The sequence below is a fragment of the Hippopotamus amphibius genome, chromosome 13, assembly GCF_030028045.1.
Source record: "Hippopotamus amphibius kiboko isolate mHipAmp2 chromosome 13, mHipAmp2.hap2, whole genome shotgun sequence".
Classification (NCBI taxonomy): Eukaryota; Metazoa; Chordata; class Mammalia; order Artiodactyla; family Hippopotamidae; genus Hippopotamus; species Hippopotamus amphibius.
The window spans coordinates 47,856,594-47,874,945 of record NC_080198.1 but is presented as its reverse complement, the minus strand read 5'-3'; the positions used below and the strand labels follow the sequence as shown (position 1 = coordinate 47,874,945).

Here is an 18,352-nt window from a genome sequence, read left to right as displayed (position 1 = left end):
AGCTAAAAAATTCATGGGCAAACAGTTTTGACCAAAGCCTTTCAGCACCAGGTTCATGGGTCCTTTTTTAAAAAGTAGCTTCCAGTTAGTTCCACACCATCTACCCTGTTCTTTAATATGGCACTTCACAGCTACAGGATTTTAAGTGGCCATGTAATTAAGAACATGTCAGAGCTGTTCTGCTATTGAAATGTATCGGCAGTTTTTTCATTTTTTTCATTTTGCTAGATTGTAGTCCATAAACTTCATGAAGGCCCTCTTTAAAAACAAAGAAACAACTTTTTTATTATGAAAAACTTAAAACATTTGCAAAAGTACGAAGATTAATAAAAGGAGTTCCTGTGAACCCATCACCCAGTTTCAACACTTAACATCTCCTGGCTAATTTTGATTCGTCTGTCCATTCCCAGCCCCCAGTATCCTCATCCCAAGATGGTTTTAGAGCAGATCTAAGAAATCTTATCATTTCTTCCATAAGTATTTTAATGTCTCTTTAAAATAAAGGTCTTTTTTTTAGATAAAAATATAACCACTTTATCATGATCACATCTAAAAATTTAATAGCAATTCCTTAATACAATCAACTATCTAGACAGTTTTAGATTTCCCTTTTTGTCTCATACATTTTTTTCCCATTTTTGTGAATCAGGATCCAAATGAGGTTCCTTCATTATAGTTGGTTGATGAGACTCTTTAGACTTCTTTTAATCTATAGATTCCACTGCTCTGTCTTTCTCTCTCTCTCTCTCTTTTTTCCATTGTGCTTTGGTTTTTGAAGAAACTGAAGGCCCACAATTTTGTTTTGGAATTTTGTATAATAGTGCCCCCCTTATCTGGTTTTTAATCTGTTCATTAATATTAGCCATCTGGAAGAGTCATACCCTAAAGCAAGGGTTGACAAACCGTGGAAATAAGGTAATACTCTGCTTAATATCATAAAATAGCTGTCACAGAGTCTTATTTTTCAAGAGACAAGTTGAACCACTCATTTTTTGTTAGTTGCAAAGGACTGATTTAATGTATACTCTTTGATTATATTTCCCCCTAGCGACCTGCATTTCTTGTGTAGATTATCCAGAGAGTGGGAAGACGGTAGCGGTTAGCAAATTGGAGGAATGCCTCGCTGACAGTAATAAGGAATGGTGTTGGGACCAGAGACAGTCACAGGAGGGAGGAGAAAATCCAGCTAGCTCTGTACTGCAGTCCGGGTCCATCCAGTGTGGCAGCCGTAACCTTATACTCTCAGCAGCCTCTGGGGCTTTCCCCATGTCACAGCGCCGTTCAGTGATTGCAGTGCAGTTCAGTGATTGTAGTTCATGGCTGCTTCTGAGTCAAGTACAGAAGGTGATATTGTGTTCAATATAAACTGTTTACTAAGATAGGGAGAATTATAGTAAACATTTATAGAAAGATTATAAAATAAATCTTTTAACTAAAGTGTGTTGTTTATAATTAAAAGATTAAAGTTATTATTAAAATAATTTTTTATATTAAAAATACCCTGATATGCCAGGTAACTGAAGTTATTATAGTATATAGTGTAGTATATACACAGGACACAGACTTCAGTTTGTGAGATACTGAAATAATTCTTATGCTATACTTAGTAAGAAATATTATGTTTTCTGTCCTTTAAAGTAAGTTTGATGTATGCTATTGATAATGCAGTTTTGTTGTGCAAATGCTTTAGTCTCCACTTCTGTTTAGGGAATGGTAATAGCAGAGACAAAACGTCAGATGCATGAAACCCTGGAAATGAAAGAAGAAGAAATTGCCCAACTTCGTAGTCGCATCAAACAGATGACTACCCAGGGAGAGGAATTACGGGAGCAGAAAGAAAAATCTGAAAGAGCTGGTAAGAACTCAGGGGTTACTTGTTTTATGTTAGAAGTCAAAAGTCATGTAAAGTGCTTGACCAACCAACACGTAGAAAAATTAGTTAAATATGGATGAAAATGTTGAACTGTAGAGACTCTATAAAGACACTGTGGACTGTTCCTCAGAAGAGGCAGGGGCTGGTAAACTATGGCCTATGGGTGAAATGCAACGTATTCCCGGCCTGTTTATGTAGAGCCCTGCAAAGCCTAAAGTATTTATTATCTGGCCTTTTATAGAAAATGTTTGCTGACCACTTCCTTAGACTATCAAAATTCAGGTTTACAATTTTGGAACTCCCCAAGTAGGCACAGCATGGTACATATTGAATGACTAGTACCTTATGAATGTTCCAGGGTAAATAAAAAGTATAAGATGTAGTCTGCTTTTTAAGAGAATGATGGAATAATTCAGTTTTATACATAACAACATTATGTTTTGACCCAATAAATGCTAGACTGTAAAGTATAGAGACCAGCACAGTACTTAGTGAGGTATGATACTGAGTAATAAAGAAAGGAGAGATGCTGGGAAAGAGGAGAGGGCAGAGTGAACTGGAGCCTTCAGGTTAGAGAGGATGTGAGTTTTGAGTTGGGCCTCAGATAATGGATAGAATGGGCCTTAACAGAGAGATGGCCGCAGCACACATTTCAGATTTATGACCATAAACGGGCACAGTGACCGGAGGGGCTGTGTGCGTCAACTGGAAACCATTCTTGCTGAATTGGGAAATGAAGTTGGATTTTGAAGGAACCGACTGTTAAAGTCTGTAAATGTGAGTAGCTGAGTTTAGATGTTGGTAAACAAGGAAACCAGTGGTAGGAAAGCATGATGTGATGGAAGTCAGTGTTGCATGTGGAAAAGAAGTGAAGTGGAAAGTCAAATTTAAAAGCAAGGGTAGAAATCCAGGTTTTGGGAAGTGAGAGCTTTGGCCACCTTGACTAGGATGCTGGTCTGGGAAGGAGAGGAAGAGTCAAATCTGCAGAATTTGGTACCCAGTCAGCTTGGAAGGGCGGAAACAAAATAGGAGTCTAAGATGACGCCAGAATTTCAAGGTTAGGAGACTGAATGAATCACGTGAAGTCAGAATAGGAACTCTAAATGGGGATGCTGAGGGATGGAGTGAAATGATGAGTTTGCTTAGATTCTTTGAATTTGGGCCAATCCTGAGGTTTCCAAATGGAGTTGACTTGTAGGAATTTGGAAGTAAGAAATTGGAGCATCTTTCAGGAGTCATTAGCCTAAGGTTGTAGAAGAGGCTGGTTGCTTTGAAAGATTGTTTTACTGGTAGTAGTAGTAGTGGTAGCTTTGGCGGCCGCTGCTGCTGCTGAGCAGTGCTTACGTTATGCAAGGCTCTGTCATGAATGCTTTGCTTGTATTCACTTGTGTACGTATTTGTATTTAATCCCCAAAATTTCTATGACATGGGTATTACTATTATCCTCATTTCACAAATAAGAAAAAAAGACAAGAAAACCTAAGAACATAGAAGTTAAGTAACTTGCTTCCATTCACCCACAGAGAGTAAATGAATAGTCAGGATTTGAATCTGGGCATTCTGAGTCCAGAGTCTGTGCTGTTAACATAGAGATCCTGAGTTTGGCAAAGAGAAGTAAATGAGGGAAAAAAAAAGTACCTGAGAAGTCATAGGAATTGTGGATACTTATGGTTCTGGGGGAATACAGGAGGCATTTCCAAAAGTGGGGGAGGTAGGATGAAGATTTTTTAAATGTCTGTTATTTGCATGAGGATTTGATTCCTAGGATGCAGTTTCAGAAATGATTTTAGAAACCAGATCATAAGGTTTAAGGAAAGGAATGGGTCTGGATGAGAGAGGTGGTTGATTGACACCAAATGTGCTCATAAATATCTCATCTCGTTGTAGTTGTTTTATTGATAAGTGGCTGAGAAGTTTAGAAATTTCCTCCCAGTGAGCCCAAGATTTCCTTTCAGAGAGCGTTAATAGGTAGAATCTCTCAGAGTATAATCTCTAAAGAGTTCCTTGAAGCAGTTGGAGACTTGTGAGACGCTGTGAAAACAAATTTGATTTCTGTGAACAGAAAACCTAACACAGAGGCTCAGCTTCTAACTTCAGGTGTTTTCATTTTTAGGACTGCTTTTGTTGACTCTTGCAGCCAGGCGAGAGAAGATAATGCTGATTAGGGATTACATTTCCTTTTAAAGTTGAGGTGCATCTTGTGAGGAGGTAGAAACCCATGAGTAACAAGTAAAAAGGGGTGAATGATGAAAAATCAGGCAAAATACACAGTTAATTCATTTGTAGGATAAAAATTTCCCAGGCTGCTGTTGCACTCAACTCTTTTGTAATACAGCCTTCCATCTCTTGCTTCTCCAAAACACAGATGTGTTTTGTCCCTATTTATTTTTTAAATTGAAGTATAGTTGATGTACAATATTACATAAATTTTAGGTGTACTGCATAGTGATTCACGGTTTTTAAAGGTTATACTCCATTTATACTTATTACACAATATTGGCTATATTCCTTGTGCTGTGCAGTATATCCTTGTAGCTTATTTATTGTATACATAGTAGTTTGTCTTTAAGTGTGATTTTCATAAAACTGTATTTTTGTAAATATTCATAGCCTATAAGTTGAGAAACTTATCTGTTAATAGTAGTGTCAAAATATTTAAAATTAATAAATACTTAGAGAATTAAGATTTACAGTCATTTAATAGATATATGTATTTTGCAGAGTCTTTGGATAACACAGTTATGAGTGCTTTTAAAGATATTTTCACAATTATATTTGTAGTCATCGTCATTGAGGTTTATAATAGAAAGTTGTAACAGACTTATTCCATATTGAAGATGTTGCCCTTTAAATGTATAATGAAAGTTAGTTTTGTGCATCAACTGAATTTCATCTAATGGTTTTAGTTGAGTCTGAACAGAATTGTTCTCATATAATGTGGTTCTTAGTTCAAATACAAAACGCATATGCCAATTGACAGAAAAGTCCCAATTTAGTACTAAAAGTAAGAAAAGGTCTTTGTAAAGGAAGTAGTTTTCATAAATTGTTTATGAACATCATTTGGCTCTTGGAGAATTCAGTTGTTCTGTTAAATGTTTGTCTTTCTTTTTGTTAGATTTAAAATTCAAAGGCTAAAACACGTAAGAGCTGGCCATGTGAAGGAAACACTAACATTAAAGTTTGTGGTTGTGAAGGTTTTTAGAAGTAAATGTGTCTACATAAAATAATTATCAAAGGATCTGAACTCTCCTAATGCATTTTTTTATTGTAAAAAATTTAGCTAATATATTTAGCAGTTCTTGACATGTGGATATTAGCAGACAAATAGCTACTTTTGGGTGTTCACTTATTCTGGAGGTCAAAATCGGCTCAAGTACGACATTCCTCACTATTTTTCTTGGAAAAACAGTCTATTGCACAGCTTCTCATAGTTTTTCTAGACAAACTGTGATGCTTTGCATATGTTGGAAGACACAGGAAATCTGAGTGGCTCTGATTTTACAAAGAATAATACTATCATAAAATACTAAGACTATGGGAATATGGTCACATGCCTACTTGATGCTGAATCAGCCTGTAGTACTTATTCTGCTTTACAGTGGAACTGTTAGGCATGTTTTCTGAAATATGATATCATAACACTTTTGTTAAAATTATTTATTTCAGTGGATAAAGAAAGCTGAAAATAAATATATATTTGTTACAGTAGCATTTTACTACAACTGTTAATAGTATTCCTTTCTAGGTGTTACTTTAAAACAGATAGTCGTATCTTCAAGTAACCAGATTTTAAATTTGGAGAGTTCCGGTGATTCAGTTTAAGTACGTCGTGGTGTTTTTTAGGTGCAAGATATTATTCCTAATCATCTAGAATATTACCTCTTTGTGCAGCACCCACGCGGAACGTTGATGCTGCTGAAGTTCACGCTAGGTCTTGGTGGTTCTGTGTGTGCATGTGTGTGCGTGTTTAACTGGGGTAGGAGGCAGAGTAGCTGGCAAATCACTAATGTGTATTACCCCAGAATTGGAAAACAGAGAAAATGAAAGCACATCACCATTGTTTCAGTATAGTTCCATTTAGTCTCGTCTCAATCCGTATTTTATACGATGGTAATCATTATTGTGTGCATAATTGTGTATGCTCCTTTTTCTTTATTATTTAGCATTATATCAGGAGTACTTTTACATGTTGCTGAAGTACTAACGTATTTTAATGGCTTTATCAGAATGCATGTACATCCTTAACCATCTCCCTGTGGATCAGCACTGAGATTATGCTCTACTTTCGCTATCATGAATAATACTGTAACAACTTTGTAATACAGCTTATTCCGTCTTTGAATTTTTTTCTCAGGATAAAGTCTTATGTGTAGACTTGTGGTCTTTTTTGTTAGTTACCTTTCCGTGATTTAAAGATGGCCATTACAGGAGAGAGCCCGTTATCGCAGTATTAACACCCCCCTCCTTAAAATGTTCTTGCCTACAACTATGTAAAATGAATAAAATATTCTGCTTGGATCAGGAAAGTTTCCAGAATGCACTGACTTTTGTAAACCCTGTTTCCCTTTCATGTACCCTGTCTTTGCTGAAGTTCTGTGTTTTATCTGATTGGCTGCATTTTAAAATGTAGATTAACTCATAACATTCTTTGCTTTTTTATTGTCATGTTGTGTCTGTGCAGGAAATAAGCTTTTTTTTTTCATTTGTATAGTATAGACCTGATATACCAAAGGTATTCAGTGGAACATATTTGTTTGAAGGACCCTTTAAAATAGAGTTTATTTTAAAATAATGTATAAGATTTATGCATATTTATATAACAAACAAAAATCACATGTGTATTTAAGCGTCGTGTTAGTTGCTGATAATTTATATAAGAGAGTTTTCTTGGAGTCTTAAGTCTCACAGAACATCTTATTTTTGTGCACCCACACATGCCAATAAGTGAATCATGGTGCCTTTCCCAAGCCTTGTATGAACAGGACTGGGGTAAGGGCTGTTTTTTTCTTATCATGGGTACTTAGAATAAGCTTTACAAAGAAAATTCCATGTTTCTCAGGCAAAAGCATGTGAATTAAAGTTGAATTTAAGTGTGCCATGTTAGGTGAGTAGTATGTACACATTTTGGCACCGAATGGACACCCGATGGCAAATTTTATTATTTTAAGTGGAGTTAGATTTTGATTTGATATAGGTTGTTTATTTAATAATTGTGTTTTGTAGGTGCACAGTAGCTATGTATACATATTTTATTTATTTATTTATTTATTTATTTATTTTGTATACATAATTTTAGAAGGTCTTTGTCACCCTGCACTTATTCACATCCCTGGCAATGTCAGTGCTACCAGAAAGCATCAGCAACTACAGGGACACATTTCTTTGCTCCAGAATCATATTTTCAATTTAACTGGATTTACTTAGCCTTAGCCTAATATTTTTCAAGATCATCCTGATGTTTTCAAAGTATTTGATAGATAAATTGCATGGTTAATGTGAGGAGTGCATGAAATTTGGATAGATCTGAAAAAATTTTAAAGGTCAAAGTGTAGTTAATCCTTAGAGTGAATCCTGTTATGTATTTTGGGAAGTAGCTTGAGAAGTAGATTTCCATTGCACATGTGACATTTATTAAATTTCTGAAGGCCCCAACGTAAGTACTGCACTATCTGGTTTATGCCACTGGGTGGTAGTATTATTTTATTTTCATTTATGTAAACTCTAGACCAGTGGTTTTCAAACTTTTTAAAAATCACAGGGATCTCCTTATACTCTTAAAGCTTACTGAGGATTCCAAAGAGTTTTTGTTTGTGAGGGCTATATGAATTGCTTTTTATTATATTAGAAATTTTTTAAAAAGTTCATTTTAAAATAACAATTATAAACCTATTACATATAAGTATAAATATTGAATATTTTTGTGAAAATTACCTGTTTCCCAAAACACAATTTAGTGTGAAGAATGGTCTTGTTTTATGTTTTTGCCTATCTTATTGTTTGTCGTTAAAGAAGATAGCTGGATTTTTAAGCCTGTTTCTGCATTCAGTCTGTTGTGATATGTTATTTTGGTTGAAATATATGAAGAACATCTGGCCTCATGCGAATGTGTATTTAGAAACAGGAGGACCTCATAGACCCTCAGAAAGGGTCTCAGGGCCCTAGAATTTTTGGACCACACTTTGAAAACTGCTGCTCTAGACTTTTGCTTTTATTCACAAAAGAGACTTGGTGATTGGGTGGGAATTCTGATATATCTTTTTGTTGTTTTCTCTGTTAATTTGCATGTCATTCGTTTCGTAGTAATAGCTGTGTGTTTTTGGTCCTATATCACGTGCTTTCTGCTGGGATAAAGAAGCAGGCACTGGCTTACTTCTTCACTCTTGCTTGGTGTTAGTAATCAGCCTCTTAGTTAATCTGGAGGTTGGCAGCCTTTCCACATTCTGGCCTCTTTGCTTATTCCCTGCAGGGGGAGCAGAGTGGGTCTTCTTATTTTTATAGTAAAGTGCCCCCCGGGACAGTGCAGCAAAACACTAATGCTGCCTAGAGTCTCAGAATTCTGGCATTTTTTATTATAATTGGTTAGGATGTTGAGGATGAGGAGGGGGAAAGACAGTGAAGTGGCAAAAGCAAATGCCACATTCTTCCTAGCTTAGCCTGAGGATTAGTTCTTTTATCCCCCCCCCCCCCCCCCACCGCCTTCAACTGTCTTTTTGTGAAATATTTTCTTTATATCACCCAATGCCTAGCATATGCTTGGCAGATGGCAAACATGATGAATGAATGGTTGGATTATTGAGCTATAGATTGCCAGCCTTTCTCATGTAACTCTTAGAGTGAGCATTTGTCCATTTTTACAATTCCCATGGATGTGAGTGGACCTCATCTGAAAGGGAAAGTGAGGAGCCAGCAATAAAAGGGCTGCCCTGAGTTTTTCATAATTGATGGAGGACCATTCTTAAGGTACATTAAATTTTTCCTAGAAATATTTTTAAAGTTTTTCTTCGTTTTTTGTTTTGAAACAAAAATTGCCTGAGATACATTGAATTTTGCTTTGGAAGAACACAGTGTGTTCTTGCAACATTTGGCGGCAGTTCGTGCTTAGCCTCCACGCTGATGTGTGCTGTGACCATGGTTTCCCTGCGCACTCTTGCATGTTGGCAGAATATTGTCAGCTGGGGCTGATGCACGCTTTCTTTCTCCCCACTCACTTATCCTTTGTTGGTAATTGGGAGATAAATTATATAGACATTCAGAACATACTTCTTTAGTACTCAACATTAAAATCTTGGCATAGTTTCATTTTGGAAAGAGTGGGGAATTCACTTTTAGAATATTACAGGCCATGGACACCACTTTACTATATCTGGTGGTTGCAAGATCAGAAGGTGAGATGTTTCTGGTTAGTAAGTAAGCTCTCAGTATATCCTCTTTCAGCATTGAAATGGGACTCGCTGGAGGCAGACTTCCTATAAGGAAGTGGCTTCGTTTGTGGTACAGTGTCGAATGGGTTTGAAATAAGTTTTCTGTATGTGGATATAGAAATGTGTTTTACTGCCTCTTTAAAATTTTATTTTGGGGGGACTCAACATTTTCATAAAGTAGGATGGAGAGGGAAAGCAGTGAGTTTTTGTATCCCTGTCAGAGGTATAACAACATGCTGCATTTTGTTGAGAGTTAGAAGCCATCAGTGATAGATTGGTTCAGAAATTCTGGTTTAGTAAGGTATGGCTCAGCTGAGCTTGATCAATGTCAGCATTGCTAGTTTTAAAAAATAATGCGAGGTAAGGATTGTTCCTTAAATCCTGTATATTTATGTTGATTTATCATCCAAAGGAAAAGTTGGATGACTCAGTTCTTGCATTTGAATGAGGATGTTGAATTAAAAGTCTCGAAGGTGTCTTTTTAGGTATACAATTATATGGTTCTCTGACAAGGTGGCAGAAAGTAGGAAGAAAGGATTAAATTTAGATGAAAGGAACTTTGGAACCAGATCTGTCCTACCTTAATCATTATATGATGGATAAGCAAGTGACTTAGGAAGCTATTTCAGAGGACTTAACACTAAGATTAGAATATAATACAGAAGAGTATACTAAAATTTACTGAGTATGGTTAGAAAAGCTAACTACTGAAAAATTATATCCAAATAGGAACTTTGTGGCATAGATTTTGTTGTTGTCGTTGTTTGAGAAAGTGAGAGCACTGTATCTATTTTTATATTGTATTGGATCCTGGAATAAAAAAAAAGAATTCACTTGATATTGATTGTGTACAGTTTTGTTTTATTTTGCTTGGCAAAAATTTTTCACTTAAAACTCTGTGTTGCTGGAAGAATATCAAAACTACTTTCAGGTTCTCTAGTGCCTGATTTAAAATATTTCTGTGAAGTGCTTAGAACTGCTAAAATATAATCTTCCATGCCAGATATTAGCAGTGATGAAAAGATGGTGATGACTTCTAAGCATTAAAAAAATATCGTGATTCCTTTTTCCATGTTTTTGTTTCCAAGATTTAAGCCTTCAGCTCAAACTAAGCAGTGGGCACTCTGTTACAGAATTTCTTTCCCATAATTGATCACTTTACTTGATTGGTTTTTAAGAAACTGGGAAACTAATTTCTTGTTACTAGCAAGAGATGCTTCTTAATGCTTGACACCAGAATTTGTAATAAAAGAATATCTAACTAAAACAAAGACAGCATTTTCCTGTAAATAGCTTATTTACCAACATATTTATGTCTAAGGATTATCATCTTGGTGTTTGCAGGCAAATATCAGTGAAGTTGGAGTAGGAATCTTTAAAAATAATTTCAGCTAATTAATATGCCTTTGAAATTTAGACTGTATTTGAGCTATATTTTATACTTTGTGCATATAAAATGAATAAATTGGATAGATTTTTAAAATATCAAATACATGGTTGCCAGAGGAGTTTTTTTTTTAAAGTATTGAGCAAAGTAAATTGTGTTTCCCAGTTGTTACCAGACTTCAGCCTTTCTGTTGCCTTTTTCTATACGTGTTACAATGCATCATTAAGAAAATGCTTTAGAATAGATGTTTGTCTCCAGGTATGCAGTTCCTTTGCCCAGACCACTGTCTGTTAAGTCAAATTGTGGTTAATAAAGGGGCTTTTTCATGAGATGTCATAGGTTGAAGTTTCACATTTCTTATACCACTGGGTGTGAAAATACTGCATGTCAATGAACTGTCACCCTTGGATATGTGTTCCTTAAAAGGATTAAAACCCATCTTGAAAATTGATGTTTTACTTACAGTTCATCTCTTTTGTAAAGGAAAGTCTGGTGTCTTCTATGAGGACTAACGGAAATAGTTTAGGATGACAGTAGCAATGGGATTTTCACAGGATATTCTTCTGTCAGAGAAAGGGGCGCAAGAGAGGGAAAGTGTGTGTTTGCATACATACATATACACTGCACACATGCATATACAAACACACATACACATACACACATGCATGTACACACATATACGTAAACACACACACACACATTTTTGGTGTCAAGTTACCCAGCTCTTGCACCCCTGCTGTCTGCTTTTATTTGATGTTGGGTGAGCTCTTCTTAAAGATCTTCCTCCTTTAGCCTAGATGATTGTTTTTTCAGGGCCTGAAATCTTACTTATTTCAGCCAAGAACTCCCTGCTGGTACTGCCTTTTATACACTATTGAATCAGGTAAAGATTTCTTTCTAGTTAACTACACTAATTCAAAACTTACACAAGTAGTAAGTTTTATATCAAAATACATTGTTTAAATATGTGATTCAGGCAGTAAATGTTAAAAAAAAGGTGCTTTTATCATGTGGTTAAGAGGTTTTTAAAAGTAAGATTAGTCAAGGAATAATTCTTTCATTCTTAAAAAAGTCCTAGTGAGTATACAATAGTTACCTAATTATTGATAATACATAAGAACTGCATCCCAAACAAAAAAGCAATTGGAATTATATAGTACAGAAGTAGGTACAAGTCTTCATTTCTTTGAATTTGCTATCCGTAAGGCCATTTGTGGGGAGAGTGAGCAATCTTTAGTAATTTAATATATTTTCTAACTTCTGAGCTTAACTTCATGTAAGCAGTCCTAAGATCTGAATCCCGAACTCAATGACAAATTGCTTTCAGTGACTGGGCGTTTCTGTGGCTTTGAACTACTCAACTATCTCTTGGCTTAGAACAGTGATGAGTTTTTAACCTGTCCTGCTGCTGCTGCTCTTAGTTCCTATAAACTGAATGTAAAACACTTTAGCTCAATGATAGTATTTCTTGAGATACTTGTTTTCTGCTGTTTTCATTATAGCTTTTGAGGAGCTTGAAAAAGCCTTGAGTACAGCCCAAAAAACAGAAGAAGCACGGAGAAAAATGAAAGCAGAAATGGATGAGCAAATAAAAGCCATCGAAAAAACATGTGAGGAGGAGCGTATCAGACTTCAACAGGAGTTAAGTCGCGTGAAACAGGAGGTTGTTGATGTAATGAAAGTAAGAATAATTCTAGATTGAAATGGGCTACAGCAATTTTGAAACTTAAGTCTTATGGTTTTCCTACACTCTTTGACAGTAAGGAAGAGTTAATTTGTATTTTAGATCTTGATTTCATGATGTTCAGGGTATAAGAAAAGAGCACTTTGATAGAGAAATGAATGTGTATCTTTTTGGGTATACTTCCCAGAGATAGTCGCTGCATATAATTCCTCTTTTATGTTTTCTGATCCTCTCATTATTTATTTATTTGGCTGCATGGGATCTTAATTGCGGCATGCAGGATCTTTGCTGGGCATGCGGGCTCTTTTGTTGTGGCGTGCAAGCTTCTCTCTAGTGGTGGCACGTGGGCTCTAGATCGCGCAAGCTTAGTTGCTTTGAAGCATGTGGGATCTTAGTTCCCTGACCGGGGATCAAATCTGTGCCCCCTGCATTAGAAGACAGATTCTTAACCACTAGACCACCAGGGAAGTCTCTTTTTAAATTAACTAATTAATGTTTTTAAACACAAAAGATGGCATGTTGTTTTTACTGTTCTGTATTTTGCTTTTCCACTTAATAATCTGTCTCGGAGATTGTTCTTTATTACTGAATTGATAATGATGTCCCATTTGTTTTAAAGACTGCTCAGGATTTCATTGTATGAATAACTCATAATTTAATCAGTCTTCTGCCAGTAGATATTTAGGCTTTTAGTTTTTTTTTTTTTGGTGGGATCTTCCTAGAGCAGGGATCGAACCCAAGGCTTTCAGTTTTTACTGTTGGAATTGTGAATATCCTTATCATATTTGCTCACATGTGTGTTTCTTTAGAATAGATTCCTAGAAGTGGAATATTACTCAGGCAAAAATTGTGTGTATTTTAAATTATTGGATAGTTGCTACAAGCTCAGTGCAGTACAGTTTATACTCACGAGCAATGTGTTAGAATATGTTTCCCCCCTCGCAAAGATGGTGTTCCCTGAATTTCTTTATCTTTCCAAGATAATTTTAAAAAATGACATCATTGTAGTTTTAATATGCGTATCTCTTACCAGTGTAACATGATTTTGTATGTTTACAAGGAATTTATAGTTTTCCTTTTTAAGTAGCCTGATCAAATCCTTGGTTCATTTTCTTCTTGGGCTGTTGAGCTTTTTCTAACTGATTTCTGGAAGCTTTTTACTTATAGTAAAAATTAGCCCCTGGATATAAGGTGCTTTTATCCAAATAACGTTCTCAATTTGTTATTTGTTGCTTTGTTTATGTTTTGTTTTTGTTTGGGTTTTTTGTTTGTTTGTTTTTGGGGGGGGGTTTGGCTTTGCAGAAAGTTCCTTTCCTTAAATGCATCTGGATTTTTGTTCTGCTTTAAAAACACATTTTCAATTGAGATTAAAAAGTTTTTTTTAGTTTTCTCATCTGACACTTTTATGTTTTCATTTTTTATGGTTAAATCTTTGACCCAACTGAAATTTATTTAATGTGAGGAGTGAGGTAGGGATCCAACTTAAATTTTTTCCAGATGACAACCTAGTAGCCTTCAAGTCATTTCTTTAATAACCCATGTTTTTCCCTCTGACGTGCCGTACTACCCTTGTTACGTACTAAGTTATTGTAGCGCTACATGCGGGTCTTCTAGGTTCTCTGTGCTGTTCCACTGCTTTGTCTGACCGTGTACTGGTGTTACACTAATACCCGTTTCATAATATATTCTAGTTCTGTAATGTTCTACTATTTGGTAATCTGTCCTTGTTACTCTTATTTTTCAGAAGAGATCGGCTATTCTTGCATGTTTATTTTGTCCAGTGGGCCTTCTCTCATTCTGTTGGCAGTTTTATTTGATTATATTAAAGTGTTGAATTTATTTGGGGTGATTTGACATTTTTATAAGATTGAATGCTCCTATTCAAGAAAGAACAAGGCCAGTACTTTTTAAAAAGTAGCAGTATATGCCTGGAAAGCTAGGCATAATTAGATGGGTGCAACCAGGGTGCCTTGACCACGGTGGAGTGTCCTCTCTGAGAGCATCCTTATTCCTCCTACTGTGCTTCCCTATCCTGATTGGTGGGGAACATCTTTGTATGATGTGGAATTGGAGCTTCAACCCCATAGGACTGACTATTACAGCTGTAGCTCTCCTTGTCTTATTTTTTTTTTTTAATCATGTGTTTGAAAAAAATTTTTTTATTTTTATTTTTAAAATTAATTAATTAGGCTGCATTGCGTCCTTGTCACTGTGTGAGGGCTTTCTCTAGTTGAGGCAAATAGGGTCTACTCTTCGTTGCAGTGTGCAGGCTTCTCAGTGCAGTGGCTTCTCTTATTGCGGAGCACGGGCTCTAGGTGTGCGGGCTCAGTAGTTGTGGCGCATGGGCCATGCTCCATGGCATGTGGGATCTTGCTGGACCAGGGATCGAAGCCCTGTCTGGCAGGTAGATTCTCAACCATTGCACCATCAGGGAGGTCCCAGCTCTCCTTGTCTTAAATGAGGAACAATACGTTACTGGTTTTTCTTTTAACTCTTGAGAGTTTGGTGACTTTTGATTTATGTGGGAAATATGTTCTGATTTTTCCTCTTAGGAAGCTGTTAGCTTGATGATTAAACTATAATAAAGTATTATTTAGTTGTAGAGTTACATAGTTTATTCTGGGTGTTTCATTGTAACTATTTGGCTGGTTTTCAGAAATCCTCAGAACAAATTGCAAAGTTGCAGAAGCTTCATGAACAGGAGCTGGCCAGCAAAGAGCAGGAACTGACCAAGAAGTTTCAGACCCAAGAAAGGGAACTTCAGGAGCAAATGAAAATAGCTCTTGTAAGTACCTGTTGTGTTTTTGCCACAGTATGAAGTTGTTAACCCCTCACTTCTGCCTCCCAGCTTGAGGTCACGCTGCTGGCAGCCTTGACCTTTGAGTATGCAAAGAGGATTGGCTGTAGTCAAAAATGAGGCTGTCAGAGCTTGTTAATTTAGTATTATCTGAAAATTAAATATGCTCATCTAACAAGCTTTCATTCATCAGTTTGTTTTTCATTCCTCTCACCCTGACTGTAGGCTGTGAGTAGGGAGGAGTAAAGGGGAAGATAGGTTAACCGAAGCAGTGAACCACTGACTGCATAACTTAGGAAGAATGTCTAAAAACTCACCAGACTGAATGTATCAGAGCTTAAGGCTCAGAAAGTGTGCCTGAATGCATTTTAAAGAAGACAAAATGAAAATGACTAAGTAGTTTTCATTTTAAGTGGAGTAATTTCCATAATTTTCAACCCATGTGATGTTTAAAAAGATAAAGTAAAATTAAAAAACTAACTACAATAATAACCAGAAAGGCAAAGATAAGAAAGATTTGTTGGAATAGTATAATTTGAAAGTTTAAAACGAAACATATTTTTTCTTGAGTTGTGAAAAGCCTTTCATATAAGTTACTTTAAGAAGTGTTAATGCTGAAAATGTAGTTTGTTGTTTTTATATGAAGCTGTTATCCATAAGATAGTATGTATAATTAAAAAATGCTTTCATTGTGAAAGGATAAGAAATAGTTTTTTTATAATTTTAATCTCCTTTCTTTTACACATTTTTTTTTTCCCACTCTCAGTTGGACCTGGGGCTCTGTGGACTTCCAGCAGCTCTGATCCTTGAGCTGAGACAGGGAGTTCTCTAATCTCTGTGGGGCCAAACAGGCACATGGATGTACAGTGCTATTGGCTGAGGTTAGCAGTTTAGTCCGTGGTTGTGAAATGTACATCTGCATGGGCACATGTTTGTATTCTTTATTGGTCCAAAAAGGATTTAAAGATGCTTACAAGAGTACTTAAAAACTGTAACAGGACAGCATAAATTTAAAATAGGGGCAGGGAAATTAAGGAACAAAGCAGGACATTAATGACATAAATGAAGCAGGGAATGGTGCTAAAAATGCCAGTCATAAAGACCTGCTGTGGGTTTTCATGCTGGAGGCACAGAGCCTTAAGCATTGCCCTAGTTAACATTCTGTCCTGGGAACTGATGTATTCAGACATATTCCCACTAGTGAGCACAGGACACAGACACACGTAAGACACACATACGTGCACATGCGCTCGCCCACTTCCATTCCCCTTCCTACCTAGTTTCTCGAAGAAGTTAGCTTGGAGTTGAGAGTCAGAATTCTTCAGACTATTAAAATTTCCTGTATTATATTTATGGGCATATATAGAGATGCATTTAACATACAGTTTACATTAAACCATATACTATTTTTAAGTGATGTTTTAAAATTGATGCTATAGAAACTAGTATCTTCTTATCAGTCTACTTACAATATGGTACAAAATCTTTCCTTAAAGCAGTATGCCTCACCAGAGTGAAATGGACTGAAATTATTACAGTTGGCCACATGAGCCCTAAGCAGTAGGTATGCATAAGTATACTTAATTGGAGTCCAGAGTCACTAAATGTTAAAAGTGCTCTCTGGAGCTTCTCTTTTCAAAAACAGTGAACACTTTTAATATGAATGCTGACATATACTAAGGACAATCAAAGAAGTTTGTCAGGCAGGGCCAGATCATCTGAAGAGTTATATAGGCTTTTATAAATATTGCCTTGATCTAATCCATATATTCACATGCAATCTTCTGATTTTGATTTGCTTTTCTGTGTGGGATTCCCTATTATGGTGAGGTATTTCTCACAAATCATATAAATTTACAGTCTAATTTTGCAGCCTAGAATTGAAATATCAAATTCTGGTGTGCAGAGAAGAGGTAGTGACAATTGTGTGACCCTGCACATTCAGTGATATTTTGCAAAACATTTTAAGTAGTGAAAAAGTAGCAGACATAGTAGGGTTACTGGAACAAAAATTTTTATATCAATAGTAATTGTGGCAAAGATTGGCCAGATCACACTGGAAAAAGCCATAGTGCCTTATTTCTGCAGACCAGAGTGTGGGAAGGGAGAGGTAATGATACCACGTACCTCGCAGGGCTTGTGTGCGCAGATCAAATGAAGCGCATGATTCCCGTGGCGGTGCTTTGGGAATGCTGAAGATCTGCGTGGGTCTAAGGTGGTATTATTGTTTTTGGCACAGGAGAAAAGTCAGTCAGAATATTTGAAGATCACTCAAGAAAAAGAACAGCAAGGATCTTTGGCCTTGGAAGAGTTAGAGTTGCAGAAGAAAGCAATCCTCACAGAGAGTGAAAACAAACTTCGGGACCTTCAGCAAGAAGCAGAGACTTACAGAACTGTACGTTTAAATACTCTTCAGTTTCCATAGCTGTGGAATTGCTTGTCGATGAAAACTGTTGTTACCTCTGCAGTCAGTATAAAGTTGTAGAGAAGCTTTTGTTGTAGATTTACATGTACGTGCACTCCATTATCAGGGAGGAAGAGCTGTTCGTGGGAGTGGTTTTGACGCCTGCTGCACTGTGCTCCTGGCTCAGCGTTTAGTTGGCTATGTTTCTATCAGCTTCTCACTCCGACTCTCTGCCCTCAGGCTGTGCAGCATCTTTGCTTCACTGCTTACTCAGCTTTCATCCTTAGAAAGTGGCCTCACTTTGTCGGCAGCACTTGCGCTGACACCTTCCTGCCTGTTCAGCTTTATCTCATGCCATGCCCTGGACACAGTCCATTCTCTGTATCACCATTTAGTTACCCCACTGCTCTACTTTTATGTTTAACTTTTCCCCATATTAAAAATAGTCCTAGAATGAGCATGTTAGTATATATATCTCAGTGTGCACATTTTTAAGGCCCTCTGTCCTTTCCCTGAGCAGTGTATGGAATGTTCGACCTATTTTGAATAAACTGACTGATGTTATTTAGACGTTTTAGCCTTTTTGCTCTGATTTAGACAGTGAAATGGTCACACTTCTGACCCCTGTTTCCAAACCAGGTTTTATTTTCCCACTTCCAACATTTCTGTAAGGTGGCATGGTAGAGGGGAATGGGTATTCAGGAGGCCTAGATCTTTCACTTACTAGCTTTGTGAATTTATTATACCTTAATTTCTTTCTTTCTTTTTTTTTCTTGCCTGTGTTGG

The 18,352-nt window shown here is 36.5% G+C and overlaps 1 protein-coding gene across 5 annotated transcripts in view; it reads left to right on the top strand.

The window, feature by feature from the left end:
• Positions 1–18,352, top strand: part of GOLGA4 (golgin A4) — a 99,493-nt gene that overhangs the window by 48,039 nt on the left and 33,102 nt on the right. For all 5 annotated transcript variants that reach the window (XM_057706914.1, XM_057706916.1, XM_057706915.1 and 2 more), the window contains 4 exons: positions 1,708–1,855; positions 12,184–12,362; positions 15,022–15,150; positions 17,402–17,557. In XM_057706914.1, the coding sequence (XP_057562897.1) occupies positions 1,708–1,855; positions 12,184–12,362; positions 15,022–15,150; positions 17,402–17,557 (612 nt within the window). The remainder of the gene's footprint in view (positions 1–1,707; positions 1,856–12,183; positions 12,363–15,021; positions 15,151–17,401; positions 17,558–18,352) is intronic.